Below are 27,375 nucleotides of genomic sequence, written 5' to 3' on the forward strand. Positions count from 1 at the left end.
CTACATCTTCCTTATGGCTAACTTCTCACACGGGGATGGCATGCAATTTGAACCCAAAACTTAATAGTGAAACTTCATTTCCATAACCATTACGAATTGAGCTACTCCAAGCAAACAATAATTAAATAATATTAAAATAAATTAATTGATTGATTGATTGATTTATTTATAAAATCTTCATCTTCTTGAACCTTCTTTACCCCTCTGGTGGGTGCAATTGCTAGTTTATATATCTCAAATTAAAATAAACAGATCCAAACGATAGACCGCTACGAGTGTGAGTTGCACAACGCGTTTGGGTCACGGCGCATAAAACACACAAGCCGTGACGGGAGGATCGGAGTGTATATAATCGATAGAGCCAACCAAATTCTATATAAGCGAGGGTACATGTAACATCGATATTCAGTTTGGCCCTCATCTCTTTCCAAATCGCAATTGGCAGCGTATAGTTTTATCAAATATATGCGCGCAGATTAACCGCATGCAAAGAGCCACCAAACGAGAGTCGGCACGGTACAAAAACAAGACCAGGGAATAACTATTGGCCACCAGAAAGTAAGGTTCGAGGTTCTGTACCTAGAGTAGGTTTTTGGGGTTTCATACCTATCTTCCGGCCTAATTACCTTCCGCTAGACTGCAACGAGGTTGAACCGAACATACAAACCGAACCTGAGGCGACCTTCAAACGAATCTAAACTTTGTTTTGAGATTATCATGAATATAATCATGCTCTTGGAATCTTTTGATGGGTTTATTGTTATGTGAAAGATTAATTTTGCTTTTTTGGCCCAATTTGATTAAAGAGGCTTTTATGTTATTTATATCATAATTCAGAAAAGAGTTTTGGTATGTGCAGGCATTCACTTCTGAAAAATGGCCGCACTCACACTGGCGTCACCTGTGGCAAACAGATTTTCAGGTGTGTTTATTGTCATGAACTTAAAGCATTTTTGATCGGATTTATTGCTTATTGAAGCAGAGATTGAGTGGGGATTTTCTAATGAAGGGTATTTCATTCATTTCTAGTGTTTGGCTGTAGGCCAGTACTTGAGTTGAAAAAAGAATTATAGCTGTTTTTGTTTTTGCTATTATTAAATTTATGTCCAGTTTTTGGCTGTGGTTTATATTCTTTTAATGATCATGATTTTTTTCTTTTTTTGATGGTTCGAAGCCTGTCGGCGAAATTTCTCTAATTTTTTTAGGAAATCTGTGACAAATTCCGTATAAACATTTAAAGGCTCTCCATCATGGAGAAACTTTCAGTGTATTTTGTTTGTTTGTAACACATTTAATTTTTGTTTCGTATACATTGTAATAACACCTTTGTGATGCAAGGAAAACATTAAATGATTCATTCTCCTAGGTGGGACGGGGTAACAGCAGATCAGTTCTGTTAACAGGTCAAAAATTGTATGAAAATAAAACAGAAAAGCTCTTATTTGGCTCCTGTAACAGAAATAAAGATCTGCTTATCACAATAACATGAACACATAAAGGAAACCAAGATTCCATCAATGAGAAAGTGAAAGCTTTCTTATAAAGACAATGTTCCATCAGGTTTCCAGGACGCGGCAGCATGGGAGCCGGGAATTGCACATGGGGGACATGTAGAGACATCTCCAAATTTTAGGGAAATTCATGGGGATAGGGGGACACGTTGTGGTCCCTAGCAATAGAGGGTTCTGTCTCTAAAATTAAAAAAAAAATAGAAGTCCCAATAATAGCCATTCATCCCATGCAAATTAATCATGGTACAGTGTAAATACTAAATTCAAATTTGTAAATATATAAACCAGTGTTGCGAAAATCGCGATAATATCGAAAAATCGCGATTTTTTGAGTCACCCGATTTTTACCGTTTTTGTTTGTTTGTTTGTTTCTCTCCTGCAAAAAATAGCGATAACTTGAAATAATCGCGATTTTTTGGGAAAAAATCTTGATTATTATTATTATTATTTTTTTTTTTTAATTTTTATTTTTTCCAAGATTTTTTTGATGATGAGGAGGAGGTGACACAACCTACCCAGGCTACCCCTATCACTAGTAGAGGATGTGGTCTACCCCCTGTAGCTCCTAGTTCTTCAGCTTCTAGAGCATAGCAGGGTCCACTGCCAACTCCACCGGCATCTACATTTAGAGGGAAAGCTATTGCATTTTCTCGCAAGAGGGGCAAAGGAAATTAGTGGTACTAGTTATTTGGTTCATTTCATTGTATATGACATTATGACTCATGATATGAGATACATTATTATATTTTTTGTTGATATTTTGAGGCTAAGTTGGGACTCAGGGGTCAAGACTGACTATTTAGGACATGATTCACTGTTATGTGTGATGTAGCACTAGAAATGATATTAAACATCTTATATATTAGTTCTTTTATCATATTTATGTGTCAATGTATTTATTTTATGTTGTAGATGCTTTAGATATTAAAAAATTTGAAAAAAATGAATATTTTTGTATTTTACGATTTTTTCCCGCTTACTTCCCGATTTTTACGATTTTTTTTGATTTTTCCCCTCGTCGATATTATCTTGATAACAATCACTGCAACATTGATATAAACATGATTCAGATTTAGATTAAAATTTGAAAGAAATTGGTTTAGATTCATCATTATTCATTTTAAATAGCAAAGAGTGATGAGTCAAAGACCTGGTTAGAGTCAAAAGTTAAAACTAACAATGGACAATGAACACTAAAAATAAAATGAACATTGAGGAATAAATTATATTTACTGGTCCTTTACATCTGTCTACTGCATGAAAATCATAGGGATCATCAATGGGAGTGTGACTATATGAGTAAGAATCACTGTCACGGGATCATCAATGGGAGTGTGACTATATGAGTAAGAATCACTGTCATGAGTAAATAATTGCACACTAACCAAACCATGCTGCAGTTCATCCAGTCCATCTCCTCATCTATCTATGCGTCATCCTCTAGATTCACATTCCCAACATGTTGCAATTTGCCACAATACCGTGGTGTCTTGCTATGTGCTAGATGTAGCATTGTGCACCGCCTCTTTGCTTTTCTAGAGACAAGTCTCTTCCTCTTGATAGTTTGGATGAAGCTATATGTGGAGTTTGGACTGCTTCCTCTTTGCTGTGTAGAAACTAACAATTTGAGAGAACACACAAATAGCAAGATGTTGGATCTCAGGAGCACCATCCTTGTCCACGGTACACAGGGTCATCCTGGTCTAAGTCATTACTATCTCCCCGTGCATTAGGCTTGTTGAGGGATCATTGAGACCTGCAACTTGTATCCATTGTCTTCGAAGTGCTCTCCCCTCATTTGCATTGTACATCTTTGTAATGGTAGCTCGAAATCTGTTCTTGATCTCTAGATCCTTTGGAATAATTCTATTAGGCCTTGCTATATACCATTTTGGAATCACTGCATAGGTTTCAATGTGCAAAGGTGTGTTCATTCAATCCCACCTACATTAAATAATGGGCTGAATCTGCTAAATTATTTCTCAACTTTGGTGAGTAACCTCCTTATTATCAATGTTATCACAAGTGAACTGGTCGACCCCAAAACTGAGAATCGAACTAGAATTGGAAAAAATCAGAAACAATCTGGTCGACCAAAAAATACACAAAATATTCAAATTTAAAAGAAAAGCATACATATTCATGTGCATCTATATTAATCCAAGCCATTTATACACAAATGTGCCAAAGTACTCATTTATATTGTTGAAAATAAGGTACCAAAAGGTTGTTTCCTAGACATTTATCCTTTTGGCCTAGGGAGACACATTAATACCCTTTTGTCTAAGTGACATGAGTTTTATTAATGTCAAGGAGCTAAGTTACTTTTTATGGGAGGTGTAACATGTACTTTTATTTATTAAAGTCACATGTGTTTCTAAAAGTGACTATGTGAAAAGTACAAAGTGCACTTTATACTATTAAAGTGACTTTATGTGAAAAGTACAAAGTACACTTTATACTATTAAAGTGACTTTTACATTTTAAAAGAGACTTTAAGAGAGAAAAAGTGCACATGATATAAAATATTAAAAAATTACTAGGAGGCTCATTAATAGAAGGGGGACCACATGGGGGAGGATGTCAAGAGAGAGATTGATCTCCACCCTTGATATAATGAGTTGAGATTTAATCTCAGCCATTAGATTTAAGGGTTAGGGTTCTCCACACTTTAGGGAGACAAAAGAGGAAAAAGGAAAGTGAGGAGCTCATTATTTCATGTGCATTTGAAAGAAGGAGAGCTTGGGAAGGAGAGCATACATTTGCAGAAGGATAAATTTTCTCACAACAAAGGATGGTCACCTCCATACCAACGTTTGATAACAGATCGGCCACACATCGAAAATTTAGGAGGAGCAACCTGCAAATTTTGGGAGCGAAAATCTAGGAGGGCAGCCCGAAAATTTCAGGGATGGAAATCAAGGAGAAGCCAGGGCTGAGTTAGTAGAGGTTTTCAGGCTGAATCTAGGCTGAAGTTTATGCTAGTTATCTCATTGAGTTGGTGATTTTGAGGCTGAGATTAGGTTGAAACTTCAGGAGTAGACAGGCTTGGAAATTTTGGGTGAGCAGGCCCAAAATACACCAAGTTCCTAGTGAGTTCTTCTAGGCCCTATCAACACGGTATTCAAGGTGTTTTGGGTGTATTCTTCAGCTCAGAAAGACCGTGTTTCCAGGCAGAGTGTTGATTGTTCTGTGGTCTGATTTCCAATGGAGGAGTTGAAAAGAGGCCAAAATTTTCGCTAAGGAGCGAAGATTGTGTAAAAAGATATCAATCCAGATCTCATTAGAAAAAGGACTTCAAATATACTCCTTCAAGTAAGAAATTTCTAAAGAAGCAAATAAAATCTTCCTTGAAGACTAGTTTTCTCCTTGTGGGTTTTTCCAGGGTCATTAGACCAAAAATACGTGTAAATTCTTGTGGGTGTGCTTGCATATTTTCCTTGTATTAGCTGAAAAGTGAAATATAGCAGAGTAGCCTTTTGTTTCAAGTCAAATGCAAATTTAATATGTATATTGGTCACATGTTTATAATGGGTTTTGGGCATTAAACCGTGCAAAACTTGAAATTGGGTTGGGCTACAACATAAGCATATTTTTCTACATATATAGCTTGTAATAATGCATATAACCAAAATAACACTTAGTGCAATGCATCTCTAAACCAAAAATACATAAACAAAGAGGCTCTATATGGTCTCTATTGTAAAAAAAAATCATGCTACAACAAATATATACGCATCGTCAAAACATTGCCTTATGGGGACTTTCATTGTCAATATCACCCTCTAAGCATTAACATAAGATAGAAAAGGCTTCACATGTCATCGGGATCTGCTTCTAAATGTTTTGGAGTATTTGAGAGGGATTGAAGGTTGTTTTGACCACCAGAGTTGCATTTGAAGATTTGTCAAAGACTCCATGATCAAAGTACACTTAGAGCATTCTAGCACCATCAGATCACTCAAAACTCCAAACTTCATTAGGGCTTTCAAGCCCCTTTCGTCTTTTTCTCATCATTTTGTTTACCAGATTCCATAGCCCTACAGTGACATTGTAAAAATGATTGTAGTATGATTAAAACGACTCATGTGAGAGGCCTAGGTAACTTAGAACTTTTTACTAGCAAGTGAGTTCACTCAAGGGAGTTTTTTTCCTTGGCTAATTATTTGTGTTTTTTAACACTGAATAATTAGTTGAGTCTTTCTTCGAGATATACCCCAAAGTTGGAGTGCGGCTTGATGGTAGAGTCTTAGGTGAGTCCTAGTGTCTAGAGTCAATTTATATCACCATACTAGATCATCTCTAAAGTTTCGCGAAATTTGGTTAAGTCTAGGTGTCAATTTTTAATTGTTAAAATTTTATCGCAGGACGAGATTTTTAATAAATTTTTGATGTAAGTTGTAATAAGTGTTGTCTAGAGAAGTTGTAGGGGGTATGAATACTCAAAATTAGACCTCTACACCTCATCTTTCTATTAAGACATACTTTGAGAGTCAGAAAATGATTATTAACCCTTCAAAATCCAATTTACCAAAGTTTTGATGAAAAACTGGCAAATAAATTAACCATAAATTAATAATTGAGAGAAAATAAAAATTCTTTCCAAGTGGAAGATGCTAAGAAATGAGGTGGAAATTCACAAGGGTCAAAATCAAGTCAAAAAAGTGATGTGGAGTCCATTGATCAAGGAAGTTAACCACTAGAAAAAAATTTGATGGTCCAAGGCACAACGAATTCCCCAACAAATTCGCATTTTTTTAGGAGATGGTTTGAGTTAGCAGATTTGATTAGATTATTTGATGGGATCTGATTGTGACTTGATCAAGATTAATTAAGAGAAAACGTCTAGAGTGGTCCCATGCCACTTCACCGGTTTACCATTTGTGCAAACGGCTAGCTCCTTGAAGATCAATGTAGGGCCTCTAAGGGTTTTGAAATTTTCTTGGAGGGATCAAGACATTTTTCATTGGGATCACCACCTGAACCATTTGGACGAGTTCTATCATTGGGATCTTCTCATATCTTTTTATTTAAGAGACCCTTTGGCTCCTCATTTGTAATCATTCTACTATACGCTTAGACGAGCTATTGGGCTAGCAGCTCTACAAAATTTTGTACTCTATTTTCTCATGATCTAATAAAGCAAAGACTTTGGGATTTATTCTATGTGGTTTTATTCTTGTTCTTTTCAGGTATAATTGTTTCGATTTATGCTTAATACTCTACTTGTGCTAAATCGTTTTGTTATTTCCATTTGCCAGGCTTTGGATCTATTGATGCAAACTATCTTGCGGTTGATATTTGAGTTAGATGACCACTCTAGAGGAAGAAGCACTAGAGTGTTTTTGGCTGAACCCCTAGCCTTCTTTTTCATTGTGTAATATAGCTCCTTGTGGATCTAACAAATTTTTTTCAAGTGTGTAGAAGGTTTTTTTTGAAGTAGATCTTGAGCGCGGGGTAAGTTCTTGGCTAAACGAATTCACTCTCAAGTGGAAAGGAGCAAGAATCCACATTGAGTTATTTCTCTCAAAGGATGATCTAAAGATTGAAAAGGGAGTCTCTACCCTAGCTCTCTTAGACGTCTCATTTTTAAATCAAGATCTACTTATTTTATGCACTTTCATTGATAGATCTAGCTGTTAGAGCTTAGTTGAAGGGATAAACCCTTCTTACTTGCACTCAGACGTCTCATTTTTAAATCAAGTTCTACTTATTTTATGCGTTTTCATTGATAAATCTAGCTTTTAGAGCTTAGTCGAAGGGCTAAACCCTTCTTGCTTGCACAAGAGCGAAGGTGTCCTCATACTCTTGTTGCTTGCATTTGTATTTTTAAGTGTACCTATTCACTATTTTGTGATTTATTTTTCTAAGATTTGATCTCCTTTTTGGGTGCTTGCTCAATTTCTTATAGAGGCTTGAGAATTGGGTTTTGAAGGCATTTTGAAGGGATCCATAGGTGGAGGCTTGAAAAATCAAGAGATCTACACACTTGAGACCTCTTCCTACCTTGATCTGTGAATAGAACCCTCCTATCCCTCTCTTTTGCACAGATCTTCCTCCTGAAATTTTTTGACATCAAACCCTGAGGCTAATATCTCTGGGAGGAAAAGTGAGTTTCCTCATTCAGGAACTCTCCATTGTAATTTTACAATAAACATTGTAATGTTTTATCATTTCCATCTTGTATTTTGAGGAGTATTTGCTCCTTGGGCCTTTGTTGTAAGCCCTCTTCAAGATCTAAGCCCCTCATTTCTCTGTAAGAGGAGCATTTGTAATAATAATAAAAGAAATTTTCTTCTTGAGGGAGCTTGCGGTTTTCCCCTTGGCATCACGGTCTCCTCATTTGGAAGGAGGATCCTTAGGTGATTGGTATTAACTTGTTTCTTTTGTTTTGCTAGTTTAGTTACTTGCTCATTTCATCATCTAATTGCTCATTCACACGCTAGATCTCATCTCTAACCTGCATTTTTCATTGACCTTTCTAGCACATTGAAGTACACTAATTTCCACAGCTGATTTACTGGCTTAGATCTGATTTATTCACTGCTGATATAACTCATTTCATTGCTGGTATATCGCTTATTTCATTGTCTATTTTGTTTTATCTCACATCTTACAATTTTATGCAAGTGTGGCATTTATTGAGCTATAATTGGCACTATCAACTCATAAACAATCTTGTCATTAAGCACTTGTTTTAACATCTAACTTACATTTGTAAATTTTTTTCTCTAAAATTTACCTCCAAGCATAAGCTTGGTTGATAGACTTTTAGGAAAGCTTCTTCAACTTTCGTTCAATTACCCAAGATTTGAGTTTGGAGGAAAGGTGAAATGCATGACCTCGTAGTTCTCTTGTGTGGTCGAGTCCCTTGTAGGAATGAAGGCATGTGGGTTGTCTTGAAGAACTAGTTGGATATCGTTAATGAAGTTTTAAAGCTTCTCCATCCTAGCCTTCTTGCAACCACCCCGAGTCTTTACCAAGTTGAAGGAATTGAGAGGAAGTAACACACTAGAATAGGCATTAATAAAATTAACTGAGACCGCTTTATTTCACACTCACCCACAACTTTGATTCACCTTGCGTGTAATTGGTTATCATTTAATCTCTTTCTGAAATACATACAAGTTGGATTGTGAGCATTTACATTTACTTGCAAGTGCTTCACATTATGATCTTGTACTTGTTCATTTCATTTACATGCTCATATTAAGTTTCCTTTGATGTCATAATTGAGCAATTTCACCTTCAGGTACAAGTTTTGTTCACTTTTAAGCTCTATTTCCATTTAGTTGCTCATCTTTCAAAGTTGTATATCATTTTTGCAATTGTGGTTGTCTTGATTCACTAACACTTGTTTTACAACTACTCCATTCTATTGTATTATTATCATTTACCTTTGAGCATTATTTCTTACAAGTTTATATTGAAAAGGCACTGGTCTGCTCACAATTTGCCTTGTAGATCTTGTGAATCTATTGGATCTATTTACCATTGTTGGTGTTTATATGCTCATAGAGATCTATACTTTGCTTATCGAATTTTGTTGCTTTTCAAGTTATTTGAATGGTGAATGCTTGATTGGTTTACTAACTATTTCCTAGAACTTGTTAGATTTAATAAGCTTTCCTTAAAAATCTTCCTTAGGGTCTATCCCACTTGGCTTAGAGAGCCTAGGCAGAGAGAGTTGAGAGTAGGCGACAACCCCATCTCTGAGCGTTGCCACAAAAAACACACGTTGTGGGGTTGAGGATTTTTCCCAAATCTTGAGTTTGTGCACTTTGTGTGGACAACAGATTGTAATAAGGGGAAGGAGACGGGGGGTGCAACTGAGATTATTGATCCATAGAACGAGAGAAGGGAACTGTTTGCAACGGGGAAAAAGGAGTGAAGAGAGGGTGTGGGAGGGCTAAAGGTGGGAAAAGGCGAGGAAATAGGAAGGGAGAGGCCAGGAAGGGAGGGTAAATAGTCCCCATAGGAAACGAGAGGGGTATAGCTCTTAGAGTTTGTGGGAATTACAGAAAAAACAAGGATCAACAATTATTGAGTATAGAGGAAGATCCACTGATTTGAGAGTTTCAATTGACATTTTGAAACCAACTGCTGGGTCCGTCTTCAAGATGTGAGGAAAGATGAAGAGCATATGGAGAAATAAATAATTAGTGCGAGCAGAGTATGAGGTGCGCCATTCCTAACAACTGACTTGAAATAAGCAAGTGTTGTTAAGTTGGCATGTTGTCCAGTTTGTGATTTATGTTAATATATTTTGGAATGACATGTTTATTGCTGTAGGTTTTCAAGAATTCAAGATCATCTGCTCTTTGTTTGATCTCAATACACAAATTTTCAAGTAACCGAGCTTCATCACGAATGCCCCTTCCATACTGGGTTGTGATTATAGTTTTTAGGTTTCTGTGGTTGGGATTATTGATCAATGGAGGAAGATCCACAAATTTGAGAGTTTTAATCAACGTTTCAGAACCACCTGTCGGGTCCATCTTCAAGATGTGAGGAAAGATGAAGGGCATATAGAGAAATAAATAATTAGTGTGAGCAGAGTATGAGGTGCGCCATTCAAAACCTTAATAATCGACCTGAAATAAGCAAACACCGCATAGTTGGCATGATGTTTAAATTTGTGATTTATGATAATATATGTTGGAATGACATGTTTATCTTTGCAGGTTTTCAAGGATTCGAGATCAATTGCTCTTCATTTGATCTTAATACGCAAATTTTCAAGTAATCTAACTTCATCACGAATGCCCCTTCCATACTGGGCTGTGATTATAGTTTTTAGGTTTTTGTGGTTGGGTTGTGATTATAGTTTTTAGGTTTCTATGGTTGGAAGGGGCATTTGTGATGAAGTTCGGTTACTTGAAATTTTTGTATTAAGATCAAAACAAAGAGAAACTGATCTCAAATGCATGAAAACCTGTAGAGATAAACACATCATTCCAAAATATATTAGCATAAATCACAAACTCAAACATTGTGTCAACTTAACAACGTTTGCTTATTTTAGGTTCACTGTTTTAGGGTTTTGAACAACGCATCTCATATTTTGCTTGCACTAATTATTTATTTCTCTATATGCTTTTCATCTTTCCTTGCGACCCGACTGGTGGTTCCAAAACGTCGACTAAAACTCTCAAATCTATGTATATTCCTCCATTAATCAATAATCCCATCCACAGAAACCTAAAAAATATAAGGAGCAACAAAAGAAGAAATAGGAGTGGGTTGGGAAGGTGAGATGGAGTATTTCATACCTATGGAGGGAAGCCCATTCGAAGAAGCCAATGGCACCAAGGGCACGTCCTCCTTGTGAGCGTTTGAATTGGTTGGATGCACCTTGCGGCGAATATACACTGCTGAAGTTAGGAGAAACTTTTGTTCTGTTCCATGAGAACTAGGAAGCATAGGCTTTGGAGATTATGTAGCTTGTGTGGAGTGTGGGAGGCAACAAAGAATAAAACATCCTTTTGGACCCATTTCCGCTTGGATTTCCTGAGGGGGAATCTTTTCCCAGGTGTCTATGAGCGTGACATTGTTCTCATTTGTAAGGAATACCTTCATATTCCAGGCTTTTCCAGTGGGCTAGATGCCTAGAGTTTATAGAGCCTTGAGTAAGGCAGGCCCAAGGAAAGAATTAGGTGTACTAGTATACGAGCCATACCATATATCTTGTCTGCTAGAAAAAGAGGTTTGGTTCATAAAAAAAGCCTAGAGTGTTCCCGATATCTTGGAAGATGTCCTCGGACCAAAAAATTAGTTGTAAGCCAGGGAGTCGAACCTAAATCAAAATGATAGCCAACTTTTTTGAGCGGGTGGCTAAATCCATTGACCATTTCTTTACAAATAGGGCTTGTGATCCCCTATGCCATCGTCCCTATAGAATTTTTTTGGGCATCCTCCCTTGAGTTTGCAATCCATCCCATCCATCCTTTGGCTAGTATCATGCAATGTGGCATATATCCTAGTAGCAAAAAGAATTTTGTCTTTGCCTATTATCTGAAGATTGCGAAGGATATCCTCTTACAAGCAAATTTGTCTACAATGGCAGATTTCTTGATCTTATGAATATCGTGTATTTGTACGTCCTTACCTAGAGTCAAGTTGGGCTCCTCCATTTTCCTCTTAATACACTTCTCGTGGATTGTTGGGTGGTCACTATTCATAGGGGTTGTTGAAGGGATAGGTCTAGAAGGAAAACTGCTATCGCTAAACATGTCCAGAGTTATCAAACCACTCAGAAAACCAATTTGAGGTAAATAGGGGGAGCTCTAGGCCAAAAAAATTAGATAGGTAAGGGCTGGGTAGACAATAGAAAGTTTGGGGTTGACAACTTCTAAGGTAAATTGGGGAGAGAGTAGGGCTTTCATCGACACAAAAGATATCAAATGTGGGAGGGGAGGGTCGACTGTAGAGGAAAAGGAGGTGAAGACTTTGGGAGGGCACCAAATTTCAAGTAGTTGTCAGGCCAAACAAAGTCAACCATCATGCCCACTCTCGGAGAATTAGAGCCTGTCGTTAGAGAGTCTGCAGGCCACAAATGTGACAACGATGTTAGCGATTTTGTGGAAGGAGTAATACTTGTCTTGTTGAGGGGAATGACCAAATATTCACACCTTCCAAGGGATCTGGGAAATAGTACACTGAATCTATCTCCATTTGCCAGTGCAGAGAGGGTTGACATGGGACCAAATTAAGGTCAGAATGAAAAGTGGAGAGATCAAAATGCTTATTCTGCCAAGGATGTGCAGGGACCTTGACCCTTTGGCCTCAAATCCTTGCTACACATACTCAAACCTACTACTGTCATCAACCCAAATATTTATCTTGATTTTTTAAACCTACATAAAGGTTTGCTCTCTCCAACTTGTACTTGGGAAATTTTTGAATGGAAGAACTTGTGAGCAAGTCACTCCAAGTAAGATAAGGTAATTTTATTAATGTCCGACTAATGACTAGAAATAGGTCAGTGGGACTAAAGGATACAACCAATACAAGTAGAATGCGGGAGTGCAAACACAACACCTAGAAAATGCCAAAGCTAAATCTATAAAAGTAAAAGAGGATACAATAATAGAATAGCCTCATAAACATGTATACAATCGGATCATGTAGAAGGCCAAGTGAATAAGTCTAGGTTGGAGTTCGATGATGTCAAGAATGCTCATGTTTGATAGTCGATGATGAGGGGGTGACAATGGCGCTGGCTTGCTATTGAAGTCCCTGTAGTGCACCTCTAGTGTACTTGTGATTGTAGGTTGAGAATGTCAAAGCAAAGTCTGGGAGCATTTGTCTTGAAGGGGAGCTAAATTCTTATATCTCCTATTGTGAGTGAGAGCTTACCCCTTATTTAACTGAAACAGATGTTTAAAATTCCCAAGTCTCGTTTGTTGAGTGAATGCTTAACTACTACTACTACACTTAGTTTGATTGTGGGGCTCTTATTGTGAGGCCCTTCCCTTCTCATTTTGTATCCATTGCTTGCTAATCCTTAATAGAATGACCTCTTAAATTACATCTATGATTCCATAGTCCAAGCAACAAAGCACTGGATCCCTTTTATCCAACATCCCCAAATTTTTAAACTTTCCAATTCTATATGGTTATGTTGTTAGTCCATTTACTCTCACTCTATACTACACAGAGTGCGCTGAGTAACCATAGGGAAGCCCCCCTTTGACTTTGGTCCATCCTTTCTCTAATGTGCACAACAGTGATGGTGAGATGCCAATGTCCATCTTTCTAGTTTCACATGTCTCCATCTAGGTGTCAGGACTTTTTATCTTTGGGTGTGAGGTTTTGTGGTAAAAATATTTAGAAAAAAATGTGGTTATGAAAATTCATTAGGTCATTCTAATTTTGATTTTGGAAACCTAATTCACTTTGTTGGTGTGTCTATTGGTGTGGTTGCATTAATAAGGAATAGTGTGTTCATGATGGTGCAAATGTAGAAGACACCTGGACCGATGGTTACTGTGTTTTTAGTGTTGTTTTCTACCTATTCTGAATTCTCCTTATGAAGGTCCTTATAGGGTCTCAGGGGGCTCCCTCTCTACTTTCTATCAGTATGAAGACCAGATATGCCTAGCCATCTTCATTAGGGAAATATTTTGTTGTAGATGTTAGCGCTTGCATGCCATGCCTCTCCCTAAGTTGACTAGAACAATCACCTCATACTTCCTCATTGACCCATCATATCAAAGCAACAAATGACAAACAAAGTTCTAGAGTGCACTAGTTAGTAAATTGGTGAAACCCCAGATGTCTCCTTGGCCTCCACCCCAGGGAGGCCAATTAATCTTATTGACTATGGCTCATCGGTATTAGTCTGTACATCAGGTATTGGTTTATGCATTAGGTTACACATTCTCAGAGTGCTAGAGAGATCAACTCTAGATGGTCTTAGAGTACAATATCTTCCTCCTGTCAGATTGCCTCCTAGCCCTATAGGAGCAGTCAAAGATTCATTCAGAGTTTCTTTCTTTCGACCTCAAATGTTAGGAGAATCCCTTGTACATTCCCTACTGGATCATACAACCGGACCCCCCTATGGTTCTAGAGGACTCAGACAGTGAGCTAGTACCCTGTTCGTGTTGAATTTCCACGATCTTGGGTCTAGGATAGAATCTTAAAATCTCTGACACTACCACGCCAAGAATATCAACGATACTACTTTGGATAGCGGAATATAAACAACAGTAAATCACACATGCACAAAATATAGACACTTTTTATAATTTTCAACCTAACTTCGTTATACTAAACAACCTAATACAACAATTTAGGGCTCCCGTACCATGGATAATGGCCCTTATACATCCATTAGTACAAGAATACAAACTGGGGCTTGGTGTCAGTCCATCGACAACCAATCTATCCTCAACAAGATACTATGATCGTCTAGCTGATGTAGAGTTCCTCACAACTGCCTTGGTCGTACTGTGTACCTGCCCGGTCCTTTGGCTCCCGATTTGCAGCTCTTGTCTCTATCAACAAGCCAAGTCCATCTGACCACTAAACCTTAGCTATCCAATCTGCGCACTAGTTGATCGTTCGTCCATCAACGCATCAACACATTGAGGCTCTTGTTGAGTTGTTCACAACTCCACTTGTGAACAACTCTCAACTGCCCACTGCTGCTCCTCAACTACTCAGGGACTTTAGCTCGCTATGGTCTTCCTGCACTGCTTCGATGAAGACCAACATAGGGCACGGAGCGCTGCCACCTATCACTGCAAGATGTTCATCCCCTACAATGAACACAGGCTATGAGGACTGCCCATCATCTGTTGTAGAAGTCCTTCACCACACACAAGTCTAGGGCTGCACAAATTGCTCCTAGTTGATCAGACCCTTGAGCTCAACAATTGCCATTCTAGCAACTACTTTTATCCATCAAAGTGTTGCACATCGGGCTCCAACTTGGGCACTATCACACTGTCCTCCAACAGACCATAAATGCCCAATCACATCCACACTTGGTCCACTCTCACGCTACCCTCCAATAGTGCACGAGTGACCAATCCTCGTTGTAGCATCTGCCTCTGGCTAGGGCATCCTCACACCTAGGAAACCCTCCTCTTAGTTGCCAACAAACTCCATCAACTGTCCAACCCTTGGACACCCATCCAACTAGCAATCAACTCTATCAAAACACATACCTCTGCAAGTCCTTAAGGGTTGATGGCTTCCTTTGCATGGCTGCTGCCCAGCTGTTGCTACTTGACCATCGCTCAGCCGTCGTTACTCGGTCGTTCTATTACTTAGCCGCTGCCGCTACTCCAACTAGCAATCAACTCTATCAAAACACATAACTCTGCAAGTCCTTAAGGGCTGATGGCTTCCTTGGCATGGTTGCTGTTCAACTGCTGCTACTCGACCATTGCTTAGCTGTTGTTACTCAGTCGTTGCTCAGCTACTATTACTCAGCCGCTGCTGCTACTTAGTCGTTGCTGTTACTCGGCTGCTGCCACTACTCGGTTGCTGCTGCTACTCAGATGTATTTTCTCAAGAGATAAATGCATTTTTTGGATGTATCTTAAATGATCACAATCACCCCCCAATTTATACACAATAGAAGGGCTTCTCCAATGTCTTCCATGGGCTTGTCCAACTGTCAAGGAGGCTTATTTAACTGAAGGCAACCTTAACTCATATGGTGCAAACCCACTCCATAACTTAAAAAATTCATATCTCCATTTTTGCAACTCGGAATTGGGTGATCTTCGTTGCGTCAGATTCGTCTCAATGAGAACTATCATCCTCATCCATCACATATAGAAATGTGCTCATGGTTTTGGCCCAAATCATGATGAGTGCAAAATCCCAAGCTTGGGTTCCAAGCCCATAAGGCGACTTGTGGAGCTCCTTCCTCCAAACCTTTGATCCACAAGGCTGGGAGTACCTCCCAAGCTACAAAAATCAACACTCCCTCTTAGCGAGGGAGGTACTTTGAAGACTAGGAAGTAACCATCATCATCTTTGACGACACTAGCCCATCTGAGATTCATCACTGCAACAAACCCTGTAGAATGAATCCGACAATCTTGGTAGTGCCTCTGCCTCATCATGTCTGAACCTGAAGATCCAAACCTCTATAGGGCTACTCCGTCTAAGGCTAGACTCCCTCTGAGCCTACACGATCTCCATTGGCTCAATCCAGCAAGCGCTCATCCTCTTGGATAAAATACAACTCGTGCAAATCCCTCCAATCTCGGATATGCAACATCACGATTCGATGAAGACTCTAGCCTAACAATTTGAAGTCCATCACATGAAGCTCTCTTGATCTACCTGATCTCGTACAAGCTAAATAAACCCTCGAGCTGTCCCAACCATCCATGATAAGACATAGAAAGTCCACGATTTGCAAACCTCCTCACAATATACTGAAGTGCACTAGGTCCACCACTGATCCACCAGAACTCCTAGCCCATCTCACCATGTAGTCTATCGAGACCACATCTCCATGTCTTCAGCTGAACCCTCTGCTCCATGATCTTGGCATCCACAACTCTCTTTGAGTCGCTTCACTGTGCACACTCTGATTCACTATCCCTTAAAGTAGCTCAAATACACTCCGATACCATGTTGAATTTCCACAATCTTGGGTCTATGATAGAATCTTAAAATCTTTCACGTTACCAAACCAAGAATCTCAACGATACTACTTTGCACAACGGAATATAAACAACATTAAATTACACATGCACAAAATATAGGCAACTTTTTACAATTTTCAACCCAACTTCGTTATATTAAACAACATATAATACAACAGTCTAGGGCTCCCGTACCAGGGATAATAGCCCTCATACATCCACTAGTATAAGAATACAAATTGGGGCTTGGTGTCAGCGCATCGACAACCAATCTACCCTCAATAAGATACTCTGACCGTCTAGCTGATGTAGAGCTCCTCACAGCTGCCTTGGTCGTATCTTGTACCTGCCCGGTCCTTCGGCTCCTGATTTGCAACCCCTGCCTCTATCAATGATCCAAGTCAATCTGATCACTGAACCTCGGCTATCCAATCTGCTCACTAGTTGATCGTTTGTCCATCAACACATCAACACATCGAGACTCCTATCGAGTTGTTCTCAAGAGATAAACGCACTTTTTGGACATATATCAAATGATCACAATCATCTCCTATTTATACACAATAGAAGGGCTTCTCCAACGTCTTCCATGGGTTTGTCTAGCTGTCAATGAGGCTTATTTAACTCAAGCTGACCTTAACTCATATGGTGCAAAGTTACCCTCTCCATAACTTCAAAAATTCATATCTCCATTTCTACAACTCGGAATCGGGTGATCTTTGTTGCGTCGGATTTGTCTCGACGAGAGCTATCATCCTCATCCATCACATATAGAAATGCACTCATGGTTTTGGCCCAAATCATGATGGGTGCAAAACCCCAAGCTTGGGTTCCAAGCCCACAAGGCGACTTGTGGAGATCCGTCCTCCAAATCCTCCATCCACAAGGCTTGGAGTACCTCCCAAGCTACAAAAATCAACAGTTTGTCTCCTTCGCCCTCAGCCATTAGACTTGGGAGATCTTGACACCATTGGCCTCAACTCTCGCACTCTCTCTCTACCGACAGGTTCTTGAGTTGCCCAAACTCGGTATTTTGTAACATTGTACCTTTGTCACAGCTTTATATTTTTATACATATGTTTTGATGTTATACCTATGTAGGTTTCTTTCTTTATATTATTTTTGACATTTCTAGGAGTTGCACTTGCACTCCCATATTGTATTCATACTGGTTGTACTCTTCACTCCATTGACTCACACTTGTGGTCATTCGTTGGACATTAATATAATTATATTATCTTATCGAAAAAGATGGTTATGAATCTTTTGATTTTTCTGTGATATTGCAAATATGCACATGGTTGACCATATAATTACATATGACTTCTGATAAGTCATGGAGCACAATAGCTCAAATAATCAGGTTTAGTTTCTAATTTTCCATGGGAACCAGTTTCAAAATCCCAATGAAACCACTATTCTAAATCTTTCCACATTTGTTGAAGGATTTAGAACACAGTTATGAATATGTATGTAGAGCTTGTATTAAACTACCTTTATTGCATTTCAAGTCATTATGTCACCACTGCATTATAAGTGAGGCATCTGAGCATTGATACTATTCATTATAGATGAATGGATGGCTTCATAATCTGTTATGTCCAACATCTGTTCTTACAATGGTTGGAGGGAAAACAGTGCCTTATCAGGGATCAATTTGGTTACTTCTCACTGGGGGATTGTCGCTCTCATTTTCTAATGCGAAATGACCATTAAAATTCTGCTGCTCCTGCAGCTATTATGTATGTCAAGTTTATCCATGTTTGTATATTGTTATATTCAATTTCTTGAGGTGAAGGAAGAAAAGTCCCATGATTCTTGGACTGAACAATAAAGTCCAGAATAAGAAAGATAACCACATATGGATGGCGATTGAGATATGGAACTTTATAGCTTCCGCAGAGATGGGATGCCGGTTTTGATGGCTTTCAGAAGAATCATTCTGACTATAAGAGATTCACTTGCAAGTCCAAGGGATTGCAATTTTCAATTTTATGAAGTAGCAACTCAACTTAATTGCTAATAGAATTAGATACATGGACTTGAATCATTGGTGTCATTTTTATTTTTGTTTTTGGTCTTGAGTATACCACCCTTTTTCATATTGTAGGCCTTTTCACTATTTAGTGATACTCTGTAAAGGGATGTGCTTGGCTGTGAGACTTATCTGTCTAATCTCAGGGCTAGATATATTTAAAAATTTGATTACATGGTTTCAAAATTTCATCAGTTTGTTATTTTTTCACCTCTTTTAATGCCGCAAAGCTTTAGTACTCAAATTATGATTATAAATATCTGTGGATCTGATTTTGAAATATTTGTTTAGCTAGACAACATGCATGTGATTTTTAACTGATTGGGTTAATTGGTACATTGGACAAACTATTTTAAAACATGGATGTGGCAGTATTTAACATCTATAATGATATGTTTGCTGATCAGATTTTCAGTCTATAAGGAGAACTGTGTGAGATTCTGATATTTATGATGAGTTCTGGGTGATTTGCCTGCCATGGGTTATAACCTTTCAATGTTCATGCATAAATGGCATGCCAGATAACAATTAAGCTGTCGAGTTAAATATAAACAGTATAATAATAGGTCTCACTGTTTAGATTTTAGCTTATGCCTCTTGTACTATGCAGGCAAAACTCTTGGTAATCAAGGCAAGTCGTCAGATGTTAACTCTTACTTTTTGAAGCCTAATTTAACAGTCAATAAAACTTCATCAAAAAGATGGCAATCTATGTGCAATGGTCGGAGATTAGTTGCTCAAATTCACTGTTCAGCTTCCCTTCAAGTAATATGTTCTGCTGTTCTGGTGAGTATCTTTATATATCTATATATCCATTTGTTTAATGTTCTAGCTTAGTTTACGCACATTTGACCTCATCCTTAATATTTTTCCATTTGACTCATTTTTGGGTCTTCTCTCTCTTGGGTGTCAATGATATTCACTGTGCCTATTTGATTTGTTGAAATTTTGAGTGCTGGAGTTTCACTACCACACACCTCTCTTTGTTTATTTTTCTAAAAGTAATGGTTGTTTAATAACTGTGGCAACAAAAGCATGATTTATTTATTAATCTATGCTTTTCCCTTGAAGAGAGCTAGGTGCTCCACAGAACAACAAACCATTCAACATCAATCAGCAGTGATAAGCAAGGCTCCTGTCCAAGGTAAGAAACCTCTATTTCTATTGCATTATATCATAATGCATTGGTCTGTTTCTCTGTAGTTTGTTTCAGCTGGAGTGTTATCTGTATCTCCATTTCATTTTGTTTTGCATTATCATATGAGAGTGCATACATGTCTATATGGCAATTCTATACCAGATCCTGCATTGTATTTTTGTTCAAATTATCAGGAGACAAGAATTGCTGGCATGCACTGGGTTGCCTTCTCTAGGAGATTTCTTTTATAAATACAAATTGAGTTCAGTGCCCTTGACAACATTTCACTGTGATCCTGATGTACAAGTTGATGTTATCTATCTAGGCCTTCTGTTCCTTAAGGTATTGGCAACTGTGTAGCAGTAATCTAGTTGTTAGACTTTTGTTAATTAAACTATGATTCAACATTGAGTTCTTTTATTCCATTATCCCTTCGTCTGGATTCTTCACCAATAAACCATTCTATTTAGAATCTATATGATTGCATGCTAATGCAATTAAATCAGATGAACAAATTAGGAAAGATGGGGCAGGCCTCTTTGCTCCTTGTTGAAAAATGTGTAACTAGGTTTGGTCTTCATAAATATGAAATGTACTTTTGATTCTTGTATATTGTAAAATGAAAGAAAATATATTATTATTATTTTTGGAGCATGGGTTTCATGTTCAAGGTCTTTATTCTATAGGTCAAGCACCCATTGAGTGCTTCTAGGATTTGTCCTAGGTCAAGAAGTCAAAAGAGCCATTGTCATAAGTTGAAGATCCCATTGGGCACATTGTAACTTGTAAATAAAATTATTTTTGTCATTAAAAGTGTCAAAATACTCTTCAAGACCAAGTCGGCCTGGCAGCTAGGAAGTCGGCCTATTTTGAGGAGCCACGTCCACCTTTAGAAGCCTATATAAAAGAGGGAACTCGACCTCCTTGGGAGACATTCGTTCACTCACTCATCCAAGTGAAGAAGAAGAACAAGAAGGCAGCGAAGAAGGAAGAGGACGAAGGAAACTTGTTTTTGGGATATTTCTCTCTCACACGTGCGAAGGAATGGTAGGGTTTCTGCTGTTGGACTAGGGTTTTTCTTCTATAGGTTCGATCTTGAAGAAAGAAGAGAAAGAAGGTCAGCAAAGGTCACATTAGGTCATCCTCAAGCACCAGAAGAAGGAGAAAGCCAAGCGAAGGTCTGAAGAAGCCTTGAGAGGCTAGAATAAGCTCACATGTGTGGCAACATTAGCTGCTGGGAGGGCCGGAAATTTCAGATCTGCAGTATAGGCCGAAATTCTAAAGCTGGGGTCGAAGTTGTGCTGCTGGAAGAGATTTGACTAGGTTTGACTTGGACAAAGGAAGCACATCTTCCAGAAGGATTGGACTTGTTCTTGGTCTAGAGGTCTTGGAATTTGTCAATTGAAGAATCTATAAGAAGAGAAGGGATTTGTGGGTTTTCCTCTCAAGTGGAGAGGTTTTGGCCCTGGCTTACAGCCTACATTCTGTGTTCTTGTCTACTATTGTTCTTGTTTTGGTAGTTGTTTGATGATACACAAACATAATAATAAGTGAAGAAGCTAATAAGTAAGAAAAAGTAAAAAGACATCACAAGCAATTATCAAGAAAAGAGAAATCATCCTAACTATTGCCCTATAGATTTCTCAACATGGTATCAGAGCTAAGGTTGGCTAAGGGCATAATGAAGATCTCTACTACACTGAAGAAGTTCCTAAAGAAGTGTTCAAAGGTGGCAAGTCAACTCAAGAAGGGCATCAAAGAAGTATGGGATCTCCTATTTTTCTCTAAGAAGAAAGTGACCAAGACATCTACAAAGGATGAAGGATTATTCTCAACACTCACTGGCACATTTCAAGATGAGAATATTTGGGTGATCGACAATGGAGCATCAAGGCATATGATTGGTCAACATAAGCAATTGAAGACATTATCAAAAGGGAAGTCCTCTTACTTTGTAGAACTTGGTGATAATAAAAGCTACCTTGTGAGAGGAATTGGATCAACTTCGATTGAGCTGGAAAATGGAGGAAACATTCATCTCAACAATATCTTATTTGTTCTAGGTTTGCACAAAAATTTACTTTCCATTTCATGCTTAGAAGACAAGGGTGATTGAGTTGCATTCATTGATGGAAAGGTTGTAGTATGGGGTAAAAACTCAAGCATAGAAGATGCTACAATGATTGGGATTTGTGAAGGAAGACTCTATAGATTGATAACTCCCCTCTCTCAAGCTTTGGTTCACATTGAAGTTAGCCCGTGTGAACTTTGGCATAGAAGATTTGGTCATCTCCACTACAAAATCCTTCCAACCCTAAATACCATAGTAAATGGCATCCCCAAATTGAAAGAAGATCATGAAGGAGTTTGCAAGGGATGTGCATTAGGTAAGAACACCAAGAGACCATTTGGAAGCAGTGCTTCAAGGTTAAGAGAAATCTTGGATCTTATCCATTCGAATGTCTGTGGTCATATAACTCCAAAATCACTTGGAGGCCATCTATACTATGTCACATTCATAGATGACCATTCAAGGAAAACTTGGGTTTACTTAACAAATTCCAAGGATGAAGTCTTTACCAAATTTCAAGAATTAAAAGCTGAAGTAGAGAACCTTACAGAAAGGAGAATTAAGATATTAAGATATGATAATGGAGGGGAATATACTTCAAAAGAACTTATAGCCCTCTGTAAGGATTATGGGATTAAGAGGGAGCTGATAGTCCCATATAATCTTGAGCAAAATCGAGTTGCTGAATGAAAGAATCGGTCCATTGAAGGTGGTGTGAAAGCAATGCTACATGATCAAGATTTGCCAAAATTCCTATGGGGTGAAGCAACAAAAACAACTGTATACATACAAAATCGAAGTCCCCACAAGTCACTAGATAACTTGACTCCTAAAGAAGTGTTCATTAGGAAGAAACCAAGCATAGATCATCTTCGAATTTTTGGTTGTCCTGTTTATATTCATATCCCAAAGAATAAGAGAAAGAAGTTGGATCCATCAGGCATGCGGGGAACTTTTGTTAGCTACAATAATTCTTCTAAGGCCTATAGGATCTACATAAAAGGACACCAAATAGAAGTCAATCGAGATGTAATATTTGATGAAAGTATTGCATTCAAGAAATCAAAGGATCTCCCTATGGACTTTGATGATGAAGAACTTCCGATATTTGAAGAAGAAGTCACTAGGGAGGAAGAAGAATAAAACCATGAAGTTGAAGGTCCCAGTGAACCTATACAACCTGTGGTGGTACCTGAGACTAGAAAGAGACCTAACTGGTAAAAATTGGCAAACATCGGCTAGGCCAAAAAAATGTGATTATGAGATAAAATCTGGATGTTATCGAGATGTTCGCAACACTGGTCCTAGGTCAAGAAGTCAAAAGAGTCACTGTCATAAGTTGAAGACCCCATTGGGCACATTGTAACTTGTAAAGAAAATTATTTTTGTCATTAAAAGTGTCAAAATACCCTTTAAGACCAAGTCGACCTGGCAGCTAGGAAGTCGGCCTATTTTTGAGGAGCCACGTCCACCTTTAGAAGCCTATATAAAGGGGGGAACTCGACCTCCTTGGGATACATTCATTCACTCACTCATCTTAGTGAATAAGAAGAACAAGAAGGCAGCGAAGAAGGAAGAGGACGAAGAAAACTTGTTTCTGGGCTATTTCTCTCTCTCACATGCAAAGGAAGGCTAGGGTTTTTATTCTGCAGGTTTGATCTTGAAGAAAGAAGGGAAAGAAGGTCAACGAAGGTAACATTAGGTCATCCTCAAGCACCAGAAGAAGGAGAAAGCCAAGCGAAGTCCTGAAGAAGCCTTGAGAGGCCATAATAAGCTCACATGTGTGGCAACAACTGTTGTTGGGAGGGCCGAAAACTTCTGACCTGCAGTAGAGGCTGAGATTCTAAAGTTGTGGGTCGAAGGTGTGCTGTTGGAAGAGATTTGACTAGGTTTGACTTGGACAAAGGAAGCACATCTTCCGGAAGGGTTGGACTTGGTCTTGGAGGGTATTGGTCTTGGTCTAGAGGTCTTGGAATTCGTCAATTGAAGAATCTATAAGAAGAGGAGATTTGCGGGTTTTCCTCTCAAGTGGAGAGTTTTTGGCCCTAGCTTGTAGCCTACATTCTGTGTTCTTGTCTACTATTGTTTTTCTTGTTTTGGTAGCTGTTTGATGATAGACAAACATAATAATAAGTGAAGAAGCTGATAAGTCAGAAAAAGTAAAAAAAAAACACATCACGGGCGGTTATCAAGAAAAGAGAAATCATCCTAACTATTGCCCTATCGATTTCTCAACACTTCTAAGGTTCATCTAAGCTTGATTTTGAGCAATGCAAGGAGATAGAGGGTCTGTCCAAACTCAAGATCCTGGATATCAAGAAGTGTTTGGTGAATTTGAGTGCAGATAGGAAGTCTCGAATTGTACAGGCAATCTATAGGTTTTTGATTAGGAAATCGTAATTTCAAAGGGTGTGTATTTTGGAAGTGGAGGAAGTTGATTTTTCAGGGATTGCACAATTCAGTTAGATATAAGGTTGACCGTTTCTAGTTAGAGGCAAGATGATGCAGGCTGGCTCTGATTATATATCTATCATGATACCATATTGATCCAATCATTGTGAGTCAAATCAATTCCCAATCCAATTTGATTGTATCCTTTATATGTTTTACACTTATCAATCAATTGAGCTTGAATGAATCATATGTAGAAAAACAAGGAAAAACTGCGAATGATATTGGTACAGGATGACATAGAAATAAAAAGTTTTGAGTCCGCTGATCTATACACTTCTTAGAGGAAAATTCAGATTATAGGGTTGACCATTTCTAGTTAGAGGCAAGATGATGCAGGCTGGCTCTGATTATATATCTATCGTGATACCATATTGACCCAATCATTGTGAGTCAAATCAATTCTCAATCCAAGTTGTTTGTATCCTTTATATGTTTTACACTCATCAATCAATTGAGCTTGAATGAATCATATGTAGAAAAACAAGGAAAAACTGCGAATGATATTGGTACAGGATGACATAGAAATAAAAAGTTTTGAGTCCGCTGATCTACACACTTCTTAGAGGAAAATTCAGATTATAGGGTATGAATTACGATTTCAGGAATCAGTCAGTTGAATTCCACTTGACTTCTAAGCTCCTTTTTGCCTATCTCTATTTATGAACTAGAAATTCAAATGAGAGAAAAAATAAAAAAACCGGAAGAAAAAATCGATTGACCAAAAAATACATAAATATACAAATTTTGAAAAAAACATATATACTCGTGTGCATCCATATGAATCCAAATGATACATAAATATGCAAAGTTTCTCATATATATAGCAAGCAAGGGTGCATATAACCAAAATAGCATCGAGTGCAATCCATTTCTTGACCAAAATACATCAACAACGAGACTCTAGATGCTTCAAGAGTCCAAAAAAAACATGCTACAACAAATGCTACATATCATGAAAATCATTGCCTATATTGAGATCCTTGCCATCAATATCACACTCTAAGTATTAAAATAAGAGATTTTGTTGGAGTGATGGGTACATTTTTACTAGGGTCATGACAGCTGAGTTCAACAATCCATGCCACCAACATCAAGGTACATAGAGGGCTTGGTGCTCTTGATTAAATGCTAGTTCCACACCCTCATACATGACAGATTCCAATGGAAACATTGCAATCCCCCTAATCTTGAAATCCTGAAAACTGTTTAGTGTGCTAGATATTGAGTGGTATATAAAATTCTTCTCTCTGAATCTCCATATGAAATCCAACGAGGATGGAAGCACTTTCAAATGTCGTGAAACAGTTAATAGTAATGTTAAACATTTAAGTAAAAGGATGAACATGAAATATGAAGTAGAATGTCACTTAACATTACCATTAATCACATAGATGATAGCATTAATAGGGCCCTATGGTTGAATAAATTATTGCTTTTTAAAAAAAATTGCATTCCAATGGTCTGGTTCAGTCCAATTCTTATAATACTACATAAATTACTCCCTCCATGGCCTGGTGATTTTTCCGCTGAATCACGATTTTTTTTGTACGGTTTATGATAAAATCATGATTTTTTTTGGCTGAAAAAATCAGCCAGGCCAAAAAATTGTGATTTCCCTATTTTTTCACGATAAAATTGTGATGTTTGCAACATTGCCTCAAGCATATGTGTCACATCTATAATTTATTATTATAATAAGAAAGGATATACACATACTAACTTATGTACTAGAAAAGTGATGATTATATTCCAAGTTCCAGCAGGGCCTTTCCATATTCTGAGTTTCAGAGTTCATCACCATTTACTTTCAGACAGTGTTGCAAAAATGAGATTTCGCGAGTCTGAAAACAAAAAATGGAAAAAATCCTCCATGTAACACAGTAAAAAAAACAGAAAATAATAAAGGACAGAAATCAGGAAAAAACCGAAAGAAATCTGGAAAGAATCAACAATTAATCGACTGAATCACGATTTATAATAAAAAGTTGTCATTTTGGTGCAGGGGATTTTAGCTATCTTTTTCATCTGAGTTCTTGGTTTCTGTTTGACTGGTGACTAATCACCAATTTTTGCAACACTGCCTTCAGCCTCTAGACAGTTCTTACTTCAAGAGACCTCATGGCCATGTCTATACTACAAGGTTGTTCAGACAATGTAGACTCCAGAGCCCCTAGACAATTGATAGTGTGAATTCTATCACCAACTTTGTCTCAATGTTGAAAATTTTGTCTCAGGTAATGCTGTTTTTGGTATAGGGGTTCTAACTCAACACCCTTCTTTGATCTTCAAGGCTTTCTCATGCCTAATTGTACCTCTCATAAAGCCTTGTTTTGACCTCAGGCTCTCTTCCTGCCTCTTTTCTTGGAGATCTCAGCACTCCTGTTGTACCCTCTTATTTTGTACTTTTGCAGTTTTCATAGAGATGTATTCAGCACTCCAAGTGTTCACATATCATTGTAGATCTTTCCATTCCGTTGGCCAACCAACTTTGGCCACTAGCGGACATTGATATCTTAAATATATCTTAAAATCAATGTTGCAAACATCGGCATCAGGATAAAATCAGCAAGGGTTTGGAAAACCAAAAAATCATCAAAATCGAGAAAATTGACAAACATCGGAAAAATTAAGATCTCACCAAAATATTGATAAAATTTGGCAAACATTGGCAAAATTAAGATACCACCAAAATATTGATAAAAATCAACAAACATCAGCTATGCCAAAAAATTGTGATTTCACGATTTTTTCGTGATAAAATTGGGATGTTTGCAACACTGCTTAAAATTTTAATTTGAACTTGCTTATTCGAGATCATAGGTTCAGTCAAAGAGCCAGCCAGGGAATACATGTCATGACTAGATTGTTGCAACTCTAAGATCAATATGAACTCCAATCGTACCGAAAATGTTGTTGGATGTTATACATCCAATTCTCTGTACAGCGCACCCGATTGAATAATATGCTTCTGCAACAAATTTAGTAAATCAGTTTCTGAGAGTACTGGGTCCTCAACATTCGCAAACAGTAAAGCAAGTCCTTTGGCATTT

At 38.0% G+C, this 27,375-nt stretch overlaps 1 protein-coding gene across 2 annotated transcripts in view; it reads left to right on the top strand.

Annotated features, from left to right (window-relative positions):
• The first annotated feature begins 258 nt into the window (after positions 1–258).
• LOC149137968 (uncharacterized) overlaps positions 259–27,375 on the top strand; it is a 46,371-nt gene continuing 19,254 nt past the window's right edge. The window contains exons 1-4 of one of the 2 annotated variants that reach the window (XM_089449883.1): positions 259–563; positions 860–922; positions 19,273–19,448; positions 19,734–19,806. In XM_089449883.1, the coding sequence (XP_089306009.1) occupies positions 877–922; positions 19,273–19,448; positions 19,734–19,806 (295 nt within the window). In that variant the 5' untranslated portion in view covers positions 259–563; positions 860–876. The remainder of the gene's footprint in view (positions 564–859; positions 923–19,272; positions 19,449–19,733; positions 19,807–27,375) is intronic. The other variant, XM_089449884.1, reaches the window with a different exon arrangement.

Source organism: Pinus tabuliformis, chromosome X (assembly GCF_031772625.1).
Source record: "Pinus tabuliformis cultivar Carrire ecotype Pingquan chromosome X, CPIR1, whole genome shotgun sequence".
NCBI lineage: Eukaryota > Viridiplantae > Streptophyta > Pinopsida > Pinales > Pinaceae > Pinus > Pinus tabuliformis.